Here is a 25,027-nt window from a genome sequence, read left to right as displayed (position 1 = left end):
TAGAATGCATAGAGCGGGTTCTGGAGGGACTCAAGAGTGTACCTACTAGTGTTCTGGATATCCTGGCTGCAGCATCAGGCCGAGAATTCCATAATCTTGCATAGTTATGTAGCATACATGGGTGTTTCAAATTTTAAAGTAAAGTAAATACCCATTATGCGTCTAAGATTCCTACCGCAGCGAACAAAAGAGCTGATGATCTTGAAACGGCTGAACCGATTTTGATAAAACATGTCTAAGAACCATCGCTAGACAACCTGCTTTCAAATAGGTCCACCCATTTAAGAGCTACGGTGCCACAGACAGACACACATAGCGGTCAAACTTATAAACGTGTATAGAGCCATGTTATTTTGTTATGCGGATTAAAGTTTCTATCTATATCTATCTACCCCTTTTTGCGTTGGGGGTTCATGCGACAGTTTTAAACTCAACCTAATAATAACCACAATGTGGGTATCAAATGAAAGAAGATAATTAGCCCATATCAAATACAAATATGTAATAACACTTTAAAGCTACAATTTTTACAGAAACAGGAAAAAAGTGTGAAATAAATCAAAGTTCAATATCTCAAAAACGGCTGAACCGATTTTGATTAAAACATGTCTAAGAACCATTGCTAGAAAAACTGCTTTCAATTAAAAAAACCGCATTCAAATCGGTCCACCCGTTTGAGAGCTACGATGCCACAGACAGACACACAGCGGTCAAACTTATAACACCCCTCTTTTTGCGTCGGGGGTAAATAAATCAAATTAAAAACCTCAACTGATTTAATCAAAACTGTAAAGGAAAAACAAGTCTAGATGTCTAGAACTCTGTTAAAGTATAGGTAACTTAATTATCAACACGACCCGATCCCTCATCATCACTCCCCCTACGTCCAGTTCGATCTGTCTAAGGGCGGTAATTCGAGCGTTTTGACCCCGCGGGGCAAGTATTTTATCATCATCATCATCCAGCCTATATACGTCCCACTGCTGGGCACAGGCCTCCTCTCAGAACAAGAGGGCTTGGCCATAGTTCCCACGTTGAATTGCTTCGCAGGTTTGTGCAGGTTTCCTCACGATGTTTTCCTTCACCACAAAGCTCGTGGCAAATTTCAAATGTAATTCCGCACATGAATTTCGAAAAACTCAGAGGTGCGAGCCGGGGTTTGAACCCACGACCCTCTGCTTGAGAGGCGATAGGTCAAACCACTAGGCGACCACGGCTACAAGTTTTTTAATCAAGCTAAATTAAGCATCCGTATTGTCTTAAAGTTTCATAAAAAAACAACTCTGGGCATTACCTCTTCAACACCTGCGAAGACACTAATGACAAAAAAAAAACGCTGCCAAAACGCTGAATATTCGCCCCCGAGAACACTTAAAACTGAAGTTTAAACTACCTACTTGATTGGTGATCTATATCAATGAATTACATTACACTAATTATTTAGTTATGTACCTTGCTTTTCCGCTAAAATCTTTGAATTTTTTTCTTAGATGAGAAGCGAGGTAAATTAGTGTAATTAATTTATTCATTAGATAAGATAAATTTACAAATGTACTGAATAATCGCAAAGTTTATTTATTTTTCAATATTTTTAGCAATCAATACCCAAACGGTAGTTATTTAAACTCTATCAAACAAGCCATACTCGTGCACGCATGCATGCATCAGAACACATTAGGCATAAGTTCTTAAGGCTCCAAGCAAAAATGTGTGATAAATTCATGCTCAGAAACAGCTTCAGTGGGCAATGAGAATTGTACGGATGTAACCAAGTTATGATCAGGGATTAATATTGTAATAATTCGGTGTTACCTAATCCCAGTAGCATCGGAGTGGGGCTCCGTAAAGAACACTTTCAGTTTCTATGCCACTGCCGAGTCGCGAGCACGCCTACTTATATACTTACGCAACCTTACGCGTCGTGTCTGACAACCCGCATGCGTATGACACACTTTTAAATCCAATTTTGCCTCCACATCATAAATTACAGTCAAAAATGTATAAACGGTCGTAGAAAATTACGCAACGAATTTTTAAATTTAATCCAACGTCATTGCGTTAGAGATTTAATAACGAATTGATTTACCATAAACTTTTCGCGCCATTTCGCCGATCGCCGTTTCGAAATTAAAAAAGTTGAGTAATATACCGCTAGGTATTTTATGATAGACGCTACGTGCTTGATAAAAACTTTCATAAATTTAGGTTACTGTGTTATTTTCATTTTAAAATATAATTATGTGTAGAACCAAGTGTTTTATTATTGTGTTGCGTGATGTGTTGGGTTAGTGAAGTAATATTTTCGGAGACACCATCTGTCGAAAAGTGAGTATAAAAAGTTTTTTTTAACTATGGATACTCTGGCTGTTTCATTGTAATCCTAGTGTTCATCGGAGTTTGAAATTGATAAAAAACAGAGCTCTATTTCAAGGTCTAGTCTTCGTTAAAAATAATAACTAGGTATAAGTATTGATTCTTTTTTCGGCCCATTATATCTTCTCAATCAGTGTCTACTCTTTTTTTCTGATGTCCAATCAATCGGTGAAAGGTTAAATGGAAGAGATCCCTTTAAGGGATAAATTCGCTTTTTTACATCTCATTCTCTCCTTAACTGTTAATTCCATGTGTTTTGTGTACCTACCGTACAGAATTTAAAATACTATAGTTGCCTACCTCTAAGATATAAGTACGAGTATACCTCTTTAAGATCAGTGAGCGCTTGTTCATATAATTTCGTTACTTTTCTATCATATTTTAATTTTGCATTTGTTTTCAATGAAACCTTTTCCATAGCAAGTAAATTATACATAAAATACTTCTAAAGGCACAATTTTATTTATCGAAAATACAAACTGAAATAATATATAGATGCACAGAAAAATAAGACCAATAAGAAATTCGTGTCTGTATCGTTGTCCAGCGGTGGTGTAGCGGTATAGCACACGGCACGGAATGCCGAGGACCTGGGTTCGATTCCCAGCGCTGGTCTTATTTTTCTGGTTTTTGTATTTTCGATATAGGTTTTACGGGATGACCGTAAAAGTAACAAAAATTTGGAATTAAAATAAAAAATACAAAAAGATTCCAAAAAACCAATCACAATTTTATCTAGTTTTGATTTCGAACGATTTTATCGAAATAAGTGCTTTTGGCAATTATTTACTGTCAAAATTAGTTATAATCGGATTATTTATCGAACAGAATAATTTATGAAAAAGTGGATAGGTACAAGAGTTAGGAAATCGACCGTAGGTACCTATTTTAAGTCAAGTCCTACCCGTCTCGTGTAGTATCTGTACGCTGTAAAGGTGCAGGCTGAAAATCAGCGCGGTAAAGCATAGTCCTCACCGTACATGTTGAGCTTGAACCTTTTGCCTCAAAGCTGAACATGTACCTTCTCATTAATATGTTTTTTTATGAGCAATAAACGTTTTTTCTTTCTTTCTTTTCATTCTTTATGAGCACTATATTTTCAGCATCACATAGGTAGGTACATATAACTGATGCTGTCTGTACCTAAATATGCACCCTGGTCAAAAATTGTCGTACATTGTGTATGTTTGTTTTATATCTTGAGACCTAATTTTAAGGGTTCCGTACTTAGTAAGACGATGCCATCGACATTACAAAGACTGCTGTCTCGCCTACCATCTGTCTATGCTGCAAGACTTTTATTAATTTGGTCTAATGCCACTTACACTCTTAACAACCTGTGTTAAGAACAAATCAAAATCAAAAGGCAAAGGAAAACGAGCAAGCGGGTCATCTGATGGGAAGTGATCATCACCGCCCATGAGTACCTATACCAACTACTCAAGGAGAGTCATTGGTCCATTGCCGGCCTTTTAAGAAAGTATACCTAAGCCCTTAATTAGGTCATTTACCCAAGGACTTCCTTATTGTTAGCACTAAGGAACTCTAAAACCAGTAGAGCCCACAAGATTGAAATTTCTCGAAGCGATTGGAATCTTTCTAAGTAAAAACCCTACTTAGTATTAATTTATTAGTTCACGCGACTCTACCTGGCGGTCAACGATCCATTTTAGTATACCAAATTTGTTTTGGGACTGCAATTTTTGCCATTTAGTGAGGTTAATATTGGACTTTTAAAAAATTATAAAAATCGTACTAACCTCTTACCGAGTTGTGTAATCGTAACCGCAAGAAAACCAACCATCGCGAAGTCGAAGCACGGTTTGTTATTCCTTTAGTTATTGTCTATCTACCTACCTTTTGTCCACAACTTCGTCAGCGCATGTTTGCAATGTTGGTAGATAAAAAGTTCCTAGCATGCTGTTAATCTGACATAGTTTAGCTATCTATAAAAGAATTTCCAAAATCGGTTCAATCATTCCAGGGATTTACTCATCTCCTTGCAGTCGGGTAATAACCTAATCAAGAAAAAGTTGAAAACCCCCGACTTTTTCACTTCAAAGTTCAATATTTCAAAAACGGCTTAACAATACAATAGAAAGACTCTTTATTAAAAATAGTAAGTGATACAGAAAACAGATACACAGAGAAAAATTACAAGGTAAGCAATAGGCGGCCTTATCGCTTGAGAGCGTTCTCTTCCAGGCAACCTTTCCCGACCGACCGATTTTGATAAAACATGTCTAAGAACCATAGCTAAAAACCTACTTTCAAATAAAAAAACCACATTCAAATCGATCTACCCGTTTAAGAGCTACGGTGCCACAGACAGACACACAGATACACAGAAACGCTGAAACTTATAACACCCCTTTTTTTCGTCGGCGGTTAAAAATGGCACACAACCTTCACGTTGACGCGGGATAACGCGTAAAAAGACATACGCCGCAAAAATCCCTGTACGACGTGTGTGACCCTGTTATTTTGCATTCCTTTCACACGCCTGCAGGTTTCCCAAACATTTGCCTTCAAGTGTAAACTATAGAAAACGGTCTGATATTGCAGCGCAAACGCCGATTTTACGGCATCGCCATTTCATAACATTTGACAAAGATCTACAACAATTGTTATTTGAGTTGCAGCATCGGTTTGTGTAAAGGATACGAACCTTTGTTGAACTTCGATGGTGTACAGGTAAAGACGGGTGAAATCAGATATAGGTTTTGTATACACTCTGTGTAATCAATCTCTCAAACAACGGATCTGACTATGCAGATACTATGCATTTCAACTATCGTTAACGTAAAGTGGGGGTGTTTTTTTTTCTCTTCTAACCCTATAGTGTGGGGTATCGTATAGGTCTGAATAGGTCTTTTAAAACCGTTGGGAGTTGCCAAGACGATTTTTGTGATTTAGATCTCTTTGCGTAATAAAACATTAAAATGCAAATTTTCATTAAAATCGAGTGGGGCCCTCTAAAATCTAAACGGTGGAAAATTTAAAAAAAAGCAGGATGGCGTGTCAAAACAAGGGGAATTATAACGGTTAAGATTGCTTGAGAATTATATTAGTAGTTCAAGAGTAAATACCAGCTAAGGTATAAAATATACCTAAACTTGGAAGATTCCGTGCACAATACGAAATCCTTGGAATTTTTTTACCTATTTGATTTTTTCGTAATGGCTACGGAACCTTAGATATCTTGAGCGTGACCAATACGCTCTTGGCCGGTTTTTATGTAAAAAAAACCAGCCAAGAGCGTGTTGGATACGCCCAGGATAGGGTTCCGTAGCCGTTACGTACGAACTACGTACTAATAATTCTCAACCAAACTTAAACGCTTTATTTTACCACCTTGTCGGTTTAATTGCTATAAATCCACGTAAAACCTTTCTAGCACTAATAGTCTTTAAGCTAAGCTGCGGGCAGACGGACAGACAGACAGGCAAAACTACAATTGTTCCGTTTTTCCATTTTGGCTACGGAAACCTAAAAAGGCTTTCCCATTCTCCTGGTTTCCTAACTCAAATGTTACCTACTGCAGAGCTTCAAAAGCGATCACCGAACGCCATCGCGAGTAAAAGTAAAGGAATGCGCGAGCGCGTGTAAAAAATATAAAAATCCAAGGTCAGCCGATGTTGTAAGCTCTGTCACCGGAAAGTAGAGCACGTGTCTACTAATTTGGCCATTTGACGCGTTTAGCCTTAATGCTGTGGCGAGTATGCGTTTAAAATGGAATTCACTTGCGTATGTTTTGCGTAAATTGTATCCAAGGATATGAATGAAGGAAACGTCAGGTTTTTTAGTATGAAAATGTTTTCGGCGTCGTGTTTCGGTTTTTGGATCGGAGTTCGGGATAAGTTTTATTAAAATATCTTAGATCTAGGACTTGCTTTGGCACTCGACTCACTGATACATTTTATGTGACAGATAAAGAAAGAAAGAATAAAAGAAAGAAAGAAAGAAAAATGATTTATTAACGGTCCCAACAGTACCACCACCAAACACAAAAAAACAATAAAGTATTACTATACAAGCAAAATCACAATAAATTGTATGGTGATGACACCAATTGTCACCAACACATAATACATTTATTCACTTATACGGAAGACACACAAATACAATAACATGTACGCAATTACACACAAATAAACCAAAAAAAAATTACATGACAATAATAACACTATACACAATTTTGTGTGGGGACACGCAAAAAAGCGAAACGGTCGCTGACTCAGCATTATTCTGAGGCGTTAAACGCCAGCAGCGCTGATTTTCCGCCAGAACCGTCTGTGACTCACGGAACGATGCACAAATATATAAAGAAATAAAATAAATAAATAAATAAACCACTTACCTTCACGTAAATAAAAATAGATTGAATTAAATTATAAGTGACTACACAAACACACACATGACACACATGATACATAGTGATAGGTACGTCTCTGTTTATTTGGACAAAACAAACAGAGACGTGAGAAATTCATTAGTTGAGCAAAAGTTCCGCTAATAAAAACAATTAATATAAAGAAACATAAGTATTGTTACCATTTTAAAAGAGCTCGATCTCGCTCTTAATATCTACAAGACAAATGTATCTGATAACGTATTATTTGGGTGGACATTCGGTACTTTGATGAACTACATACCAATTTAACTAGGTAGGTAAGGTTAATAGGACTATAATGTTATACTATTTTTTACAATATAGTATTTATTATTATTATTTTACACTTATTTTATATTATTAGTAAAACAAAAATGTTAAGATGAAAGTGGAAGATGTATGTTTTACGTAAATACGTTAGTAGATAAATGACTTATACATTTAATGACTTGATCACGATCACATCATCAGAATGTCTTGGCCTTATCGTGCCCTTCCGTTTATGCTAATATCATTTAACCATAGTGTGAAAGGGACGACACGATACAAAGTTTGAATTTCGAATCTCGGTGTAGCCCCCTTGTATACGCGCAAGCGATGCCATTATTACTTAGTAGACTGTATTTTTTTATTGTTTTAATTAATGACATATTTTGTCCTGTTGTTGTGTACTAATTTGTTATTTTATTTTTATTTTTATTTTATATTTAATTTTATCGTCTTGACATTGTACCTAATTTTAACTTTTTGTCCATGTTTTACCCAGGATTATTATTATTATTATTTATAAATTTAATTCCAATTTTATTTTGGCTGACAATGTATTTTAATTTACCACTATCATATACCTATTATTATTATTATTATTTTGTATACAATTTGACGATCCTTTTGTGAATTTCTTATAATTACCTGACATGTATTTATAATGTATTTTCTCATTAGGTAATAAATAAATCTAATCTAATCTAATCTATAAAATAACAATGTTGGGCGCATTTGTTACGCGTCGCAGTTATCACTTATGAATGATTAATGGTTACGATAGCACAAGTTTGTGAGAATTTTTAGTTCACCTAAAAACCAAGCGTGGACTATTCGTTTTTTAAGCTCGCTTGAGTCATATTTGGAAAATTTCAGAAATTAAACGGCTCACCTCACGATTATAAGTCTTTTCGACCTATGTCGGTGACTTTTAGTTATTCGACGTATTTCCCAATTCCGGATATCATGTAAAGAAACTCCGAGTATGATTCTCTCCATAGCTCGTTGCGTTACCGGCCCTTTGCGAGATTGATAGGCTTGTTTTTTAAAGATCCCAAGTTGTACTCCTGGAATGCGGTCTCAGGAAGCTGGTTCCATAGTTTACTCGTGAGTAAGAAAAATAAAATAAATAAATAATAAATAATATTATGGGACTCTTGACACCAATTTACCTAGTCCCAAACTAAGCAAAGCTTAAACGAAAACGGATAAACATACTTATATTAAATACATATTAAACATCCAAGACCCGAGAACAAACATGCGTATTATTCATATAAATATCTGCCCAGGCCGCTACAGGGTGCTAGATTGCCATACATCAAGGTGGTGATGAATGATTGACGGCAACGGTAGTGAAACCTAACTGCAAGCAAGAATTCAAACAGTACATTCAAGCACTCCCAATGATAGATGCCTTACAAGATGCAAAGAGATTCTACTTCCCTCCACAGATCCATTGAATCAAGCCGGTCAGAGAGTGCTCGGCTATCGACTTGTAGAAGAAGCTGATACTGGGGTGCTCCAGCCCAGAGATGGGATTGGAGCAGTATTCCATAACCGGCCTAACCTGTGCTTAAAACCTAACCTTAAAGAATCTCCTTCTTTATGCCAGTCATACATCTCGTCAAACGACTAACAATATTTACCAGAGTTATGAAACCTGGCCTCATTTACGTAAATACTGTGTGCAAAGTCACTTAACAATTTCACACTCGCTGATAATATGCAAATTGGTAATTAAGACATTTTAACGGTAAAAAACCGGTATCGTGGCTCTTTACTAGTGAAACGTTGATGAACTTGAGTAACTAAAATTTGTTATTCGATTCTGTTACCGATTGTTCGTAGATCAGCAAGTAAAGCGTAGATATCCATCAACGAGATACACACACACAAACATCACGCCTGTATTCCCAAATGGGGTAGGCAGAGCACACGAAACCTTACCGCTTCGGAGCCACTTTTAGCAATTTTAGGTTTTAAGTTTGTCAAAAACGGTACAGGTGACAGGTTGCTAGCCTGTCGCCTACGGTGTACCTTAACCTATATCCTCAGTCGCCTCTTACGACATCTACGGAAGAAATGGAGAGGTGTAATTCTAACCCGACACCACACTGAACATCAACGAGATAGGTAGACCTTAAAGCCGCGGGTTCACGGTGGATGCAGGCCGCATCCACCCGAAGCAATTAGAGGTCTATGGGGGAAAGCCTATGCCCAACAGTGGACGACCTACGGCCTGAATGATGATGATAACTGGTTTTTCATATAACAGTACCTATTTTAAACTATTGTACTGTACAGACCTACAGTATTGTACGAGTATAGGTAATTCTATCTATAAGTAGGTACTTTCCTTACTAATATACTTGTATTATACAAGCTTTTGCCTGCGGCTTCGTCCGCGTGGAATTCGGTTATCGCACGCTGTTCCCTCGGGAACTGTGCATTGTTTCGGGATAAAAAGTAGCCGTGCCACTCCCTGGCCTATTAAACAATCTCTATGCCAAAAATCACGTCGCTCCGTCGCTCCATTTCGACGTGAAAGAAGGACAAACAGACTTTCGAATTTATAATATACACACACACACACACACACAAACATCACGCCTGTATTCCCAAATGGGGTAGGCAGAGCACACGAAACGTTACCGCTTCGGAGCCACTTATAGCAATTTTAGGTTTTAAGTTTGACAAAAAACGGTACAATAGTGACAGGTTGCTAGCCTGTCGCTAACGGATAAATCGATTTAGACGATTTTTATGGAGCTTATGAAACCCTAGGACAGCAGTTCTTAACCTTTTAGTTAGGAGGGACCATTTGACAAAATTTCTGTCTTGCCATGGACCACCAACTGTTTGAAAGTAAAACACGGTAAAAGTAAAATATAGTTAATGCATGAACGGTTGCGACTGCTACTTGACTGGCACGTCGTTTTGCCAATTCGTTGTTGATGGCTTCGCGGACTACTTCGAGTTCTTCCAGGGACCACCGGTTAAGAACCACTGCCCTAAGATATTGAGGACATAGGATAGTTTATATCACGGAAAATGGCATAGTTCCCGATATAGCTATAAACGAATTCTTTACAGACAGAGTAGCGGGCAACAGCTAGAACTAGAGAATTACTTTTAAATGAATAAATTATGTTCTTTTGCGTAGCTTTATATACGCCTGAATCTAGCCAAAAAGTGTCAAAAGTAGCACTGGCTAGGGTTCTCGAATTGCGGTCAGTCGGTTTCAATGTCGCTTGTATAATGTGCCGTAACCGAGTGAAAAGTTCTGTTGCGTCAGCGCAAGACCGCTGTATGCCACACGTGAGCCAGTAACATTGAATTGTTTACTAATATATTAACCTTTCAAACGTGGAATGTAAAATATTTTTTCGGGAAAAAAAACATTTTTAATACAAGCTTTTTTTTTGCTGTCTGTATTTTTTGTCGACTTTACTTGCATTGTCACCCGAACTATATTTGCATAAAAAATTTCAAATCGATGCCATTAACCGATGAAGAGTTCTGTACCAGGGTGTTACTACCAGATTACCATTGTCACTACCACTTATTTTATTGGTAATTGTAATATGTGACCATTTCGAAGTAATTCGAACTACTCGCGTTGGTCAAACTTTATTCCAGATTTCAGACCACAGACAACGACCACGAAACGTCGAAGGTGAAACTAAATTCTCGTAGATATTCTACGAGCCATAAGTCTAATGCTTACTTCGATACGGCGATGGATACTTATAAGCTTTCATCTTCGTGAATCTGTTATTATAATAAGTATGTGGTATGACTATTAGGTTGTACGATCGGACGTTGTTTGTTTGTGTGTCGGTGTGATAGGGTGACTAATACAAAAGACCAAGTGCGGGTGGTTCGAGATACGAGCGACGGTACTATTTGTGATCATGTGCGTGTAGTTCGAAGGACTCGCGCTGCTAGGCAGACTTGATACCCCACACTTCAGTCTACTCGTGACCACGACCACTGTAATGTGGTCGAAACGTCGAGGTAAATATTCTCGTAGATATTCTACGAGCACAAGTCTAGAGACGTTAATACAAGGCGACCCGACTCGTCAACTAGTCAGTTATTAATTACTCGTGTAATTTAGCGTTATAAGTCCTGTATGTGGTATTTTGACTATTAGGTTGTAAGTAGTTGTAGCACATGTTAAGATTAAGAAATAAGAAGTTGGTGCACTATAGCGTGACATCAACCACTCTTGCGGCCAGCAGAGTCAGCGTACATAAACTTTCTCTTTGTTTGTTGTCAGTACGTCAAAATAAACCGTACCCGTGCCTATAATTTGGTTATGCGCTTGGATAATCTCAAACGAATTCGCGAGGCAAATTAAACTGTTACTTAATTGTTGAGGAGGATTCAAATTTGAAGATGGTTTTCAAAATGTATGGAATCTAGGTCACAAGCTTAACAGTGGTTGATAATTGAGCGAGCGAGCGCGAAGCATACCCATTTCAGCTTCTGCAAAAATGCTTCCGTATTTCTATCCAGTTGATGTCCGGTGAATGTCAGGCTGCTCTCCCATACAGGTTGCGTTTCTCAAGCGATTTTAGTAAATTTTGTAAGCAGGATCGATAACTGTATGGATCTTTTTGTCGCAGTGAGATAAACTCGGATAAATCACGTCTTAAATCGAGTTAAGCTTGACATGTCCCATGTGTACTCGTAGTCTTATGATATATTCATTTTTCAGATTTTTTGTCGATTCAGTTTTTGGGAATTTTGCAAAATGGCGGAACCAAGGGGGTCGAAATGTAAAATTAAAGGTCTACAGGTCACATTCAAATATGCACTGTACAGATAGATGTCTAGTTTGCAAATGGTTTATATAATACTTATTACTAGCTTTATCCCGTGTCAATGCGAAAGTTTGTGAGTAGGTGTGTGTGTGTGTAGGTACGTTGTTTGTTACGATCATTACACCACTATTAGACAGTAATAAGGCAGGCTGTTGAAATAACTAATAAGGCATGTGTCTTGTGAGCTCTTGACATGGTTTCGTTTGTTTGCCAAATATAAATATCTGAGAACTTTCTAGAAAATTTGCAACTCTGGGAAGTGCTGGTGCAATGCTAGTCCTGTAGAATGGGCTTTTGATAACTTGATAATGATCGTAGACGATAAAGAATCTATTCAAGGTTCAGATTCCGTCTACAAAGTTGATGACACCAGTAAACAAGGTAAAATTTGGGTCAACGCATAAGTTAGCATATTTACTATGGCTAGCAGAGGTATGAGAATAAATTGACAGATTCTTATACAGTTCTTAATTGAACGCATTAACAGTTCTATTGATAGCGTAGTTAAGTCAAGATTTAACGGGTCAGCAATAATTATGAATTTGCTAGTCCTTCATCATCATCATCATCGTCATCATCATCATCATTCGACGACCGGTTGGCCAAGTGGTTAGAGAACCTGACTACGAAGCATGAGGTCCAGTGTTCGATGCCCGGCCGGGGCAGATATTTGAATGAATAATACGAATATTTGCTCTCGGGTCTTGGATGTTTAATACGTATTTAAGTATGTATTTATCTGTCACTTAAGCGGAAACTGGTCGACTCTTGTATATTGCCCATCTTAACCTACGGTGCCCAAACATGGTCCTTAACCGAAATTCAGAAGTCCAAGTTGAAGGTTTGCCAGAGGGCTATAGAGCGCAGCATTTTGAGTGTCAAAAGAACAGATCGGATCCGGAACACCACACTGCGCTCGAAAACGTGCATAGCAGATGTCGGGAGAGAAACCGCCAGGCTGAAGTGGGACTGGGCTGGCCATATCTGCCGCATGCACTCGGAGAGATGGGCACAGGTTACTACCCAGTGGGCGCCCCTAGATGGTCAACGGAGGCGCGGCAGACCGAGACGGAGGTGGCGGGACGACTTGGACGCATTCAGAAACGACTGGCAAAACTAAGCTGCCGACAGGGAAAGTTGGAAATCCGAGGGAGAGGCCTTTGCCCAGCAGTGGGACAAAGAAAATGGCTAATATTTTTTTTTATCTATTATAAGTATGTTTATCCGTTGCCTAGTATCCATAGTACCTACAAGCTTTGCTTAGTTTGGGACTAGGTCAATTGGTGTCAAGTGTCCCATGATATTTATTTATTTATCATCATCAGCCGGAAGACGTCCACTGTTGGAATAAAGGCCTCCCCATTTGAACGCCACGATGAACGACAACGCGGCACTTGCGTCCACCGTTTCCCGCAACTCACCCGATTTCGTCAGTATCGTCACTATACGCTTCATCTTACGGTTTTGTCACCACTAGAGCACTTTTCTTTCTCATCTCTGTTCTTCGGGCGTTGGTCGGCCCATTGGCACTTCAACTTGCATATTCTTTGAGCTATGAAGGTGAATTTAGTTCTTTGGCGAATTTCCGTATGATTCCGAATTCTATCACGCAAAGAAACTCCGAGCATAGCTCTCTACATAGCTCGTTGCGTGACTTTGAGCCTCTCCAAGAGGCCAGCAGTTAAGGGCCACGTCTCAGAGCCACTGGTCATTACTGGCAACAAACGCCTATTGAAGACAGTCTTCAGGCACTGTGGAATTTTGGACGAGAAGACATCAATAAGTTTCTCGAAAAGAACAGTTTGCTAGTCCTTACAAGCTTTCATTTTACTTACGATGTTCGCTGCATTTATAAATATACTCTGTCTTAAAACAGAATATTTTACTAGGTTTAATCTGTAAAAGCCGATAAACCGTTTTTCTGGGTTTAGGGTTGCGTACCTGCATGAAAAATGACCAACGGAACCTAATTAATGTTGCTATACTGTCCTGTCCATCTATTCGTTTATCTGTCACAATTGTATGGTATTAAAAAAGAAAAATCTGGCCAAGAGTTAGTCGGACCTGCGCGCTAAAGGATACGCCACTCTCTTAAATATATACAAAACCCTAAAATAATTTAATAATATCGTTTAAATTATTTAGCTGCATAATCTAATCTAAACTCATTTATTCATGTATTCAGTAGAAGGTGGGCCGTTAAATCATCCAATAGCCTGAGCACAGCTATTTACCTTGGATTATGTCTACATTATAATTTACAATAGGCAATGCATATAATTTATCGATATCTTCAGAACTAAGGTTATGCGTTTTGTTGTGTCCATCTGAATTATAATAATGCCAATGCTTATATTTATAGAAGTAACAGAAAACAGTTATTAATTAGGTTACTTAGGTACATTATATATTTTCTTCAAATTATAAGTTATTATAACTATGAGTAGTATAAGTATGGTATAGGAAATCACAGTAGGTACCTCCCGTAAATTACTTAGGGTAATTAAAAGAAAATCAATACACAGTGGTATAGGGTTGTCTGCGAAAAATCAGTCCTGAATTCCGGTTGTCGAATTTTAAAAAGTGAAATATTGCTGCGAGTGAATATGTGCGACTGAGAGTTCGCAAGCAACCATCCCATGCGATAGAAGAGGATACAGCCAGCTGTTTGTAGTCCGTCCATTAAAAAAAAGAGTCACACATATTCAATCGCAGCAATATTTCACTTTTTAAAATTCGACAACCGGAATTCAGGACTGATTTTTCGCAGCCAACCCTATACCACTGTGTTCGTAATGAAATAATCTTTATTTTCATTTAACTTTCATTCATTAACCTGTCCTCTCCCAGAGGCACAAATTTGTGCCCAAATTCCTTTGATCCTGTTATCCTGGGAGATGACAGATTAACCAGACCGGTGCAAGTTACTAGTATCGATTTACCTGCCTACCCGAGAGTTGTGACGGGAAAAAAATAGGCAACCTAACGTTTGCATATTCTATGGATTTCATACTTTCGATTGGTATGGAATTTGTCTATTACCCAAACCGTTTTTTTTTATTATTATTATGATTAATTAATCATATCCTGGACTGACATTTTTAGACAACCCATATGCAATATATTTATTGACATATTAAATTTAATATAAAATACGTTTCATCCATTAACCAGTTCGGTGACGGTCGTTCTTAAATGGATCTTAGACTAATAGAGAAAAGCGTTTTAGAAAGAGACAGATACATAGATATTTTAAAAAATCACCTTAAATTAAATTCAGGAGTTGTCAATACCATATTCCGACAAAGAACGAAAGTCACCGACGTTGCTCAGTGAATTAGTTCGCTGAAGTGGCGTTGGGCTGGCCACGTCTGTCGCAGGACCGATGAATGGTGGAGTAGACGAGTCCTCGAATGGAGACCACGGACGCGTAGTGTAGGGCGTCCTGAGGCACGGTGGACGGACGACCTTAAGAGGGTCGCTGGCGGCGGATGGATGCGAGGGGCTGAAGAGTGTTGTGGTGCGCCATGGAAGAGGCCTATGTCCAGCAGTAGACTGCTGTGCTGTAGGCTGATGATGATGATATTCTGATAATAATCTTTACAGAGATGTTAAATCAAAGTGATCCAACTAGGTAGGTAACTGCTGAAATATGCCGAATTAATTTTAAAACATTCTGTATGTTTTAACACTGTACATTTTATGTTGCAAAACTGAAGCAACTGTTAATCATTGAACCACGATGATTTTAATTGAGTTATTCGATCTAAATGATATTGTCTTAATTCTCGAACAAATGATTCTTCAATATAATGATCATAGATCATTCCATTTGATTAATTCGTGACTCGCCAGTAATTTTTTAGATTAATAGCTTTAAATTAAAGGTGTTATTTCATTTGTTATGTAATAGTTCAGCCGGTAGAAAAACACGATTTTAGGGTTCAGCCAACAAAAACCGAACGGATCAAGTCGTATTTGGTCGTATTTTGTGTGATTTTGCTTTTTCAGCCGCTTCAGATGCTGTAGATATTACCAGTTCCATGAAGATCGAAAGGAGTCAGTGTGTCACTATAAGTCGCATCACATTCAACTGCTCGCCCCATCTTCTGTAGAATCACTCATACCATCTGGTTTCTTGCCACCGTCTCAAATAACATGCCTATGATTTCATTTAGTGCAGCATGTCTGGTCTGGAAAAGCGATTTTTTGTCAGAAAAAGTCCGTGATGTTCTAACGGTTCTAACCGGTTGACGACACTGCCACAGGGACACTTATGAGGAGCAAAGACCTAAATAATAATTGTTATAGGTACGTAGTTGAACTAAAGCGACCATTGCAGTTAATGTGGCTAAAGCAAGAACCAACTCATTTATCTCTCTAAAAATAAATTATCTTCACATTGACCTTATATTTACACTAATCCAATCATAAATCAACAATCGAATGATCGACTTAACTAATCGATTGTGAGTTAAATCGATAGTTAATCGTAGCACATTGAAGAGTGCGAGTGTTGTAATATGAATATGACCTTTGATGAGTCGATAAAAATTGCAAAAAGTTTTGTTGTAAGAAAAACAGATTTTTCATTAAGATTAATGTCGACTTTAGATGGTATGCTAATCCAAGGTTTGTATTTGAAAAACATCATGTTTTTTCTGAGAAATTATGTTAATAATCTATGATAATGAACATATTTCTTCAACCTTATCACTAATCCTTACTCGGGACTTCTCTCGCAGTAAGCAAGGCCTGGCAAGGTTAGGTTAAGAATAGCGTCAAGGTCCGAAGTACGTGGAATAGGAGCTCCGTTAAGTGGAGCTCCGTCAACCTCTTCCTGTATAGTTCCATTAGATAAATCGTTAGTGAGAAAACACCACCCAATGTAATTATTTGACTTCAAAATTTTACTGCCATCAACGTTCATTTGCTAAATACATACAGATCTAAAGTAGGGTGTTATTCGCCTTTTGTAGGAAGCCCGTGTTGCTCTAAGCCTTTTTGGAATGCCGAAGGGCCGCAATGTATCAAATGATAACGAAAAGCTGTTTGGGAAGTGATATTTACTTAATTATTTTTTAGATGAAACAAATGAATGAATGACAGAGTAACAAGCACACTCAAAAATTTTATATTTATGACAATTATTTATGAAAAAAATACTTACAAATTTACATCGCTTATCAGTAATAATAAATAAATTCACTTCAGACACCGTATTAAAAAGCGATAAAAATAAGACCAGCTACTTTTGATGCTGACGATATTAACAAAAGCGCAAGGTGCAAAGGTCTTCGAGTAGGACGAAACCGTAGAATCATTAACGAATCTAAATCATTAAAATCATCTATCTTGTTGCACACTAGAGACATATCGCACATCAAGAATAATAAATCACATTTCATAATTTTGGAAGCGCCTCTAAATTACGATGATTATTCATGTAAATGGATTGAAATGTCAAATAGATATGGGTTAGGAAATTCGATCCTTGTTACTAATAAATGGTCATTAACATCCGAAGGTATTTAGGAAGCTGTGGTGGCCTAGTGGTTTGACCTATCGCCTCTCGGGATCGTGGGTTCAAACCCCGGCGCGCACCTCTGAGTTTTTCGAAATGCATGTGCGGGTTTACATTTGAAATTTTCCCTCGAACTTAACGGTGAAGGAAAACATCGTGAGGAAACCTGCACAAACCTGCGAAGCAATCCAATGGTGTGTGTGAAGTTCGCAATACGCACTGGGCCCGCGTGGGAACTACGGCCCGAGCCCTCTCGTTCTGCGAGGACTGTGCCCAGCAGTGGATTGGGATGGATGGATGGATGGAACCTTTACCCGCGTAATGCTGCGTCTCCACCAGAGATGAGCGATGCGTTACGAGGAATGCGCATTCCTCATGCGTTTCATGAATCAATAGAAACGTTTCGTTTACCTATCCCCGCTCCGCCGAGCTGTTTCCACTAGAGCTGCGCTGAACGAGGATGGGTACCTAAATGAAGCGTTTTTATTGGTTTATGACAAATACATTCCTCGGCCATCTATAAAAAAAATCTATAAAATGAAAAAGTTTATTCGGGACACAGAAATATAAATAATAGATACAACAAAAAAATTAAATTAAATAAAAATGAGAATACAAAATACCAAAAAAATTACGAATACCTACTTATTTGTTTGTGCGGACTCATCGGGTGGAGCCAGCGCAGGTCTTGGAAATGCAGTCCATTAGATCCAGAAGTTGAATTGAAACTCCGGATTTTACTATTTTGTTTACGGGAATTTCCAATGATTAACGTTGCATATACATAAAACAATTGCGCCAAATTTCTTGCCTCTAATCCTAGCGGTTGAAGTTTGGGGATTTTATTCTAATCAAATGGAAATATCGGGATAAAAAGTAACCTAGGAGTTATTTTAGAGCTTCTAGCTATTCATATATGATTTTTATTATGTCGCATTGCGGAACAAAGACCTCTCCCACTGTTACTTCTACTGCTCTCTGTCCACTGCATACAAGGGCCAGTCTTCAAGAAGTAGTCCACTACATTACGCCATCGCCGTCTAAGTCAAGTAAAAGTCAAAGTCAAAATATCTTTATTCAATTTAGGCTATAACAGTACTTATGAATGTCAAAAAAAATCTACCACAAGGTCTGCCAGGTCGCGTTTTCGAGTTAGTCGGCGTCCACTCGGTCGTTATTTTGGCCGACAACTCCTCTGGTATGCGGCCAACATGGCCAACCCAGTCCCACTTCAGCTTCTGACCAGTGCCACTATAGCATCATCGAAGCTACATTACGTTAAGTATTTCATCTGAAATCTATTGAGCCATAATTTGAGCATAAAGGAGTGAGTTTTTGGCAGGTGGTAGGACCTTGTGCAAGGTCCGCCCGGATTGCTACCACCATCTTGCTCGCTAATCCTGCCGTGAAGCAGCAGTGCTTGCATTGTTGTGTTTCGGCGTGGAGAGTAAGACAGCCGGTGAAATTACTGGCACTTGAGGTATCCCATCTTAGGCCTCTAGGTTGGCAACGCATCTGCCATACCCCTGGTGTTGCAGATGTTTATGGGCGGTGGTGATCTCATACCATCAGGAGACCCACTTGCTCGTTTGCCATCCAGTCGAATAAAAAAAAAGTGATTAACAATAAAACCTTAAATTCCAAAAACTACATCATGGTCTTCACTGACGTTGCGTTAAAATATCCGTGCTAAATTTCATGTCTCTAAACCCAGTGGGTGAGATTTCGAGATTTCGTCCCAATTCCGTGGGAATATCTGGATAAAAAGTAGCCTATGTGTTAATCAAAAATGTTTGCTTGATTTTAAATTTATACGGAAAACAGTGCGAGAAATACTCGCACCTGACTGCTTTTAATATTTATGTGTACAGTATCAGCTCCGTTCATTACTCCAATCTTTGAAAAGCTGCTAGACACGACTACCGTCCAGTCTTTGATAAACAGATTAACTTGCACTCTGTTCAACTTTCTCCGCTCAATAAAACACATTTGTTATTTTGAAAATTCCGCTTTCATTGAAACGAGGCATTTGAATTTCACCCATTTTTCTTTCAATATTGGGAGCAAGGTAAAAAAGCCGTGGTGGTCTAGTGGTTTGACCTAGGTCTCTCAAGCAGGCTGTCGTGTATTTACCCGGTTAGGAGGACCTCTGAGTTTGTTGAAATTCATGTGCGAAATTAAGTACATTTGAAATTTACCCGCTACTAGCTTTACGATGAAAGAAAATATCGTGAAGATGCACACAATCTGCGAAGCAATTCAATGGTGTGTGTGAAGTTCCCAATCTGCACTGAACCTGCGTGGGAACTACGATCCAACGATCCAATCGTTCAACATGTCGTACGCAGAAAACTCTTTTAAGGCACGTCCAAGATGTTTGTGAACGTCTTGAGTATTCTCTGTACCTATAGTTAATTTAATTTTCAACTTTTAAATGTTAACTGTCCTAGGTATATTTTTTTAAAGTCTTCGTAACATAATCAGACATTATTTTCTACACGCGAACTTCGTATAATGATGCAACCCATAATTTGCCTTAAAAAGTAATTACGAGTCGTAGCAGCAAAAACGAATAAAAGTAACATTTTGAGGATATGACGAATTACCATGCAGAGTTAGTTATCATCAGTTCTTTTTATGGCAGTTATTTTAGATATTACATAACGCCAGAAGAGCTTTAAGAATTTGCATATTTCCATAAATATATTTACCTGCATTTTCGAGGAAACTATTTTGACGACCGGATAGTCTGATTAAAGCGAATTTTCGTAGAAATCTTGTTCAAGCTTGAGGTCGGTTTGATCGTCGGTTGGAGCAAATTATTTCTATGAAAAATACGTATTCGTCGCGTTTTCAATTATTAAATATGTTTATGCTATGCCTGGTAAATATACAAGCCTTGTTTAATTTGGGACTTGGTTAATTGGGGTCAAATTGTCTAGTGATATTTGCTTATTAAAGAAATATTAGGTACTTCATAATAGGTATAAGGGTTACCGTATAAAGAGAATGAAATGGAGGCTAAATTTAACCAACCAAAATCTATGCATTTCAAATAGTATTAGGATTACATTATAATTATTACAACATAAATTATAAGACCTAACATGGTCTTGCTTGAGGCCTGTATCCTAGGAACTATTAGCACAGGATTCAGATTCAGAGTTTAGAGATTATTTTTGTAAATTTTTGCAACAATTTTTTTTTTCAATTGCTGCCATTCATCTTAAAATTTCAGGGTTGCCAACTGTGTTGAGAAATAATATTTATAAATTATATTATCAGTCACGTGTCTGAACGGTGCTGTTTTAGAACTACAGTTCAAAGATAACCTAACCAACAAAAAGTTGGAAAAGCCCCAACCGATTTTGATGAAACATATCTAAGAACCATGGCTAGATTTAGATTTATTAGATTTTTAATTTAAGACCGTTATAACCAACACTTATTGCAAATAAATGAATTATGAATTAGAAAACCTGATTTCGATTAAAAAAACCCCGTTCAAATCGGTCCACCCGTTTACGAGCTTCGGTGCCACAGACAGACACACAGACACACATTGCGGTCAAACTTATAGCACCCCTCTTTTTGTGTCGGCGGTTAAAAAACAATGTTATTTATTTGAGTAGGTACAGTACAACCATTGTCTAATGTTAAAGTCGCTCGGGACTCGTCGGTTTTCTTCCTGAAGACTGATATGAGAAAGTAAAAGAAAACCGATCTTCTGTTTCAAGTGCCGAGCGATATGAGCAAACTAGTTTAATTGTACAGTTTTGCTTTTAACCGTCCAAATTACTGCCTATAGTGGCTTCTGCAGTAGTATTGACAAATATTATCCCTACTGTTCTCGGTACATAAACTGCTAATAAAACTTTGCAAAAAGTTTATTTGCATTCCGCTACTAATCGACATCGGAAACCAAAAAATACTTGATTTTTTTATAAGTCCACAAAAACTTGAATCTCACGCCCGAGTGGGCCGCAAATATTGGCCGATTAAAACTCTGTTTGCACAAGTGATTGAGCGGAACTAGGCAAACATTGGGATAATTAGATCGAAGTTACGTCATTTGCAATTATTACCTCTAAATCTTAGAAAATCAGCCAAGTTCATGTTGGGTTCGCACACGAAGGATTCTGTCAGTACTTATATATAACATTTTAAGGTTCAACGGGGCAACGCGGCAAGCGTACTGGACTGGGCACCCTTGCGGCTGGTATGACTCGGGGCGGTTTGTTTGACTGTTATTTTGTGCTGTTTTTATTTGATATTTTTGTTATTAATTTGACATTGTACTAAAACATTTTAAGTTTGGAAAAATGCCAAAGAAATATATTTTTTATGTAAAGAACAACAACATTTTTAACTTTCTGCTAAGGTTCGGCCGTATTGTTTTTTTCTGCTATAACGGAAGCACTGTAGATATATTATATGCGGCCCGCCAGCGACTTAAGGGGATCCCATGCCCCAATGACCTTCGATCTGAATTCCTTAGTTTTCTAATGATTTTTGTAGCTTATTATATTAACAACAACGGCTATAAGCAATATAGTATCCCATATTTACTTCAAAGTTCATTGTTTTAGAGATATTTAGCATCAAAGTTGTACAATTTTAGGCCAAAAAAGACGAACCCAAATAAGTAGATTTCGTATATGTTAGATCTTTCACGTCAATAGAGATACGTAATAGGTGTTTTTTCAGACAATGTTTAAAAAAATCATACAAACTAAAGTATTCATTTTTTCAAAATCCGGTAGACATAAATGGAGATAAAAGATTGGAAAACCGATAGCCGTTTGACTTATAATTCTATCTGTAGTGCAAAAGTAGGAGATACGATTCAAAACTTGTCAAAAATCGATGAAAACCTCTGGTAGCCCCTTAATAGAGATAATGAAAACCTAGCAAAATTATGGTAATTTCATTTGTGTTTTTTTGCTGCGGCCCACGTTAAGGGCATAATCTGTCCGACTGGCCCCTGGTTCTAATAAGTCCGTGCATCTCTGTGAAATTGGAATTGTCATAAAAATGGTAGAGCAAATGCCTGGTAGACTGAAAGTCAAAGTCAATTATCGTTATTGAGTTTACGCTAAAGTAGAAAGTGTAAGTATACAAATATAACGCTGGGATAAACGAGTTCTTGAGTGGAGACCGCGGATCGGTAAGCGTGGCGTGGGACGCTCTCAGACTAGGTAGAGTGATGAGCTTCGCAAGATGGCTGGCCTGAACTGGATGAGTGGCCGAGAATCGTGCTCAGTGGCGTGCAATTGGAGAGCACTATGTCCAGCAGTGGACTAAGATACGCTGACGATGATGTTGATATCAATTCGGTACGAGACCCAGACAGGATTGAATCCGCAGGAAGAAACTCTTCAACGGTTAATGGTATCGATTTGAAATTTGGTATAAAAATATAGTTAAAAAGTGCAGACAGCAACAAACTTTGTATTAAAAGTAAAATTTGCGGCCATTATCGCGAGGTGTTTTCGATCGCAATCTGCATCTCTTTCTACCCTCATCCTATACCTGTGACAGAAAGAAGTGGTAAAAATTATTATGATTCCAAGTGCGTTAGATAATAATGCCTGTGATCTACAATGTTGTTCAGTTACTACATCTACATGATCCTACATGACCTAGATTAAAAGTCTATGTTTCAGCTGTCTAATCTCATACCTATCTGATCACAACATTCAATTAGAGTTTCTTAACGTTACTTAATACCGTATCTCCACTTGAGGCAAGTGGAACGAGGGCGTAACGCTTTGCTGCGCCTGCGACTGTCGTCTGGCACACGCATGTTACATTTAACTGTTTGCCTTGTCTGTGGATTTAACAAGCCTTTTAGAATGACGGTGCACGCATGTATCATGTTACTTTCCTCTTCTTCGTTTGTAATTTCTGCAGATTTAACCTCCTGAGACTGAGACCGAAAACAAGGAATTTTCGTAGGTAAAAAAAATAATTCTAATTTTGTTCCATCAGTTATTTATTGGAAAATATAGGACACGCATTTTTTCTTCTGTCAATAAAACAAAACATGACAAAGATAAAACGCGTCAAAGTTCGGGAGTGAGGACCTGTGACATCACGCGGAATTTTAACTGACTATATCTTCATCGTTTTTTGTTTAATTTTCAAAAGGAAAAATACCGTGTCAAATATTTTCTTATAATTAATCTAAATGACAGATTTATCAGAATTTTTTAGGACACAATTACTTTTTCTCTTAGATGAATGATTGGTCTCGCGCGCTCGCTCGACTAGATACCGCGCTAACTAAAAACAAAACGTTCGTGAATGCGGCAACTCAATATTGTAGTGTGCGTAAGAACGGTGTCAGACAATTTGCAAGGATGCTAGTGTGCGTGACGAATTGTGTTGCCAGCTGCTACACTGTTACCCGAATTATTGGGAAAATAAATTATTCTGTGGTCTATTAAGTTACTGGTTACAAAATGTATCTTGGGAAATACTTAGAAATTAAGAAGTAATTAAGAGTGAATGTATTAATATGTTTGTGTATAGGTTAGGCGTAGGTTTCTTCTTTAAAAAAATGGTAGGTATGATGTAGGTATGTCGGCGGCCGATCGTAAAATCCGCCAAATCAACTGAGTCACCAACTAAGAAGTTTTGCGTACTTAACACGTTGCACCTATAGTTAAACCTAATATAATGTACAGGTTAATTAAGACTAAAATAAAAATATTTTTTTACAAAATATACATACATAGGTACATGCATACATACATACTTACATACATACGCTTGAAAACAATAACCTCCTTCGGGCAGTCGGGTAAAAGTTAACATTTCAGGAAAATGGGTAGAAATACGAAAAAAAAATTTTTCGTTTCCCGTAATACCTAAGTAAATCAGCTGATCGGGCTTTTGACTGGGAAGACGAAAAACATTTTTAATTTTAAGACACATTCACCCTTTAATTAAATAGTGTCGGGTAACAATTTATACACCTTCAGTGTATAATATCACAAAGATAAACATTAAATAATATAGAACTAGGTTATGTATATATAATAATTACGTTAGATACTTAAATAATAAGTTATTAAAATTTATCATCATTTAATGATGATAACAATAAATTCAATTTATTAAAATCTCAACCACGGGGAATTTGATTCTTGTGTAACGCGGCAACACAGAATGGCGTTTAGGGTTCATGTTATTTTATTTTGTAATTTCGAAATTATACGATATTTACTGATGGTATGTGATCCAGTGTCCTTCTTATTTCTTGTAGTATTATTTTTAAACAGTTTCACTGCGAAAATGGCATTTTACTTCGGTTTATGACCAAAATTTAACAAAAATTCGGGACATGCACATTACACACAGTTTGCAACGCGACTGACTAGCCTCGGGCTCAGGTACGCCGATTTCGGCGTACTATTTGTTGCCGCATTTGACAAGTACGCCGGCGGTATCTAGTCGAGCGAGCGCGCGAGACCAATCATTCATCTAAGCTTTTTCTCAAACATGACATGAAATTTTGACGTTATGTCACTCTAGCGGCCTGCAAAGAGATTTCATACAAATTTCCCGCCCTCGGCCGACAATGCGACTGTCTTTTGTTTCAACGCGAGATGCGGCACCACCTGCACCACCGCCTGC

General features: G+C 37.8%; 1 protein-coding gene across 1 annotated transcript in view; it reads left to right on the top strand.

The window, feature by feature from the left end:
• The first annotated feature begins 1,878 nt into the window (after window positions 1-1,878).
• The window catches only part of LOC141435248 (uncharacterized), a 74,072-nt gene continuing 50,923 nt past the window's right edge, over window positions 1,879-25,027 (top strand). Inside the window, exon 1 of the mRNA XM_074097904.1 lies at window positions 1,879-2,325. Coding sequence (XP_073954005.1) covers window positions 2,276-2,325 — 50 coding nt within the window. The 5' untranslated portion in view covers window positions 1,879-2,275. The remainder of the gene's footprint in view (window positions 2,326-25,027) is intronic.

This window comes from Choristoneura fumiferana, chromosome 14 (assembly GCF_025370935.1).
Source record: "Choristoneura fumiferana chromosome 14, NRCan_CFum_1, whole genome shotgun sequence".
Taxonomy (NCBI): Eukaryota; Metazoa; Arthropoda; class Insecta; order Lepidoptera; family Tortricidae; genus Choristoneura; species Choristoneura fumiferana.
Note: the sequence above shows the minus strand (reverse complement) of the source record. Positions and strands in the feature narration are given on the sequence as shown.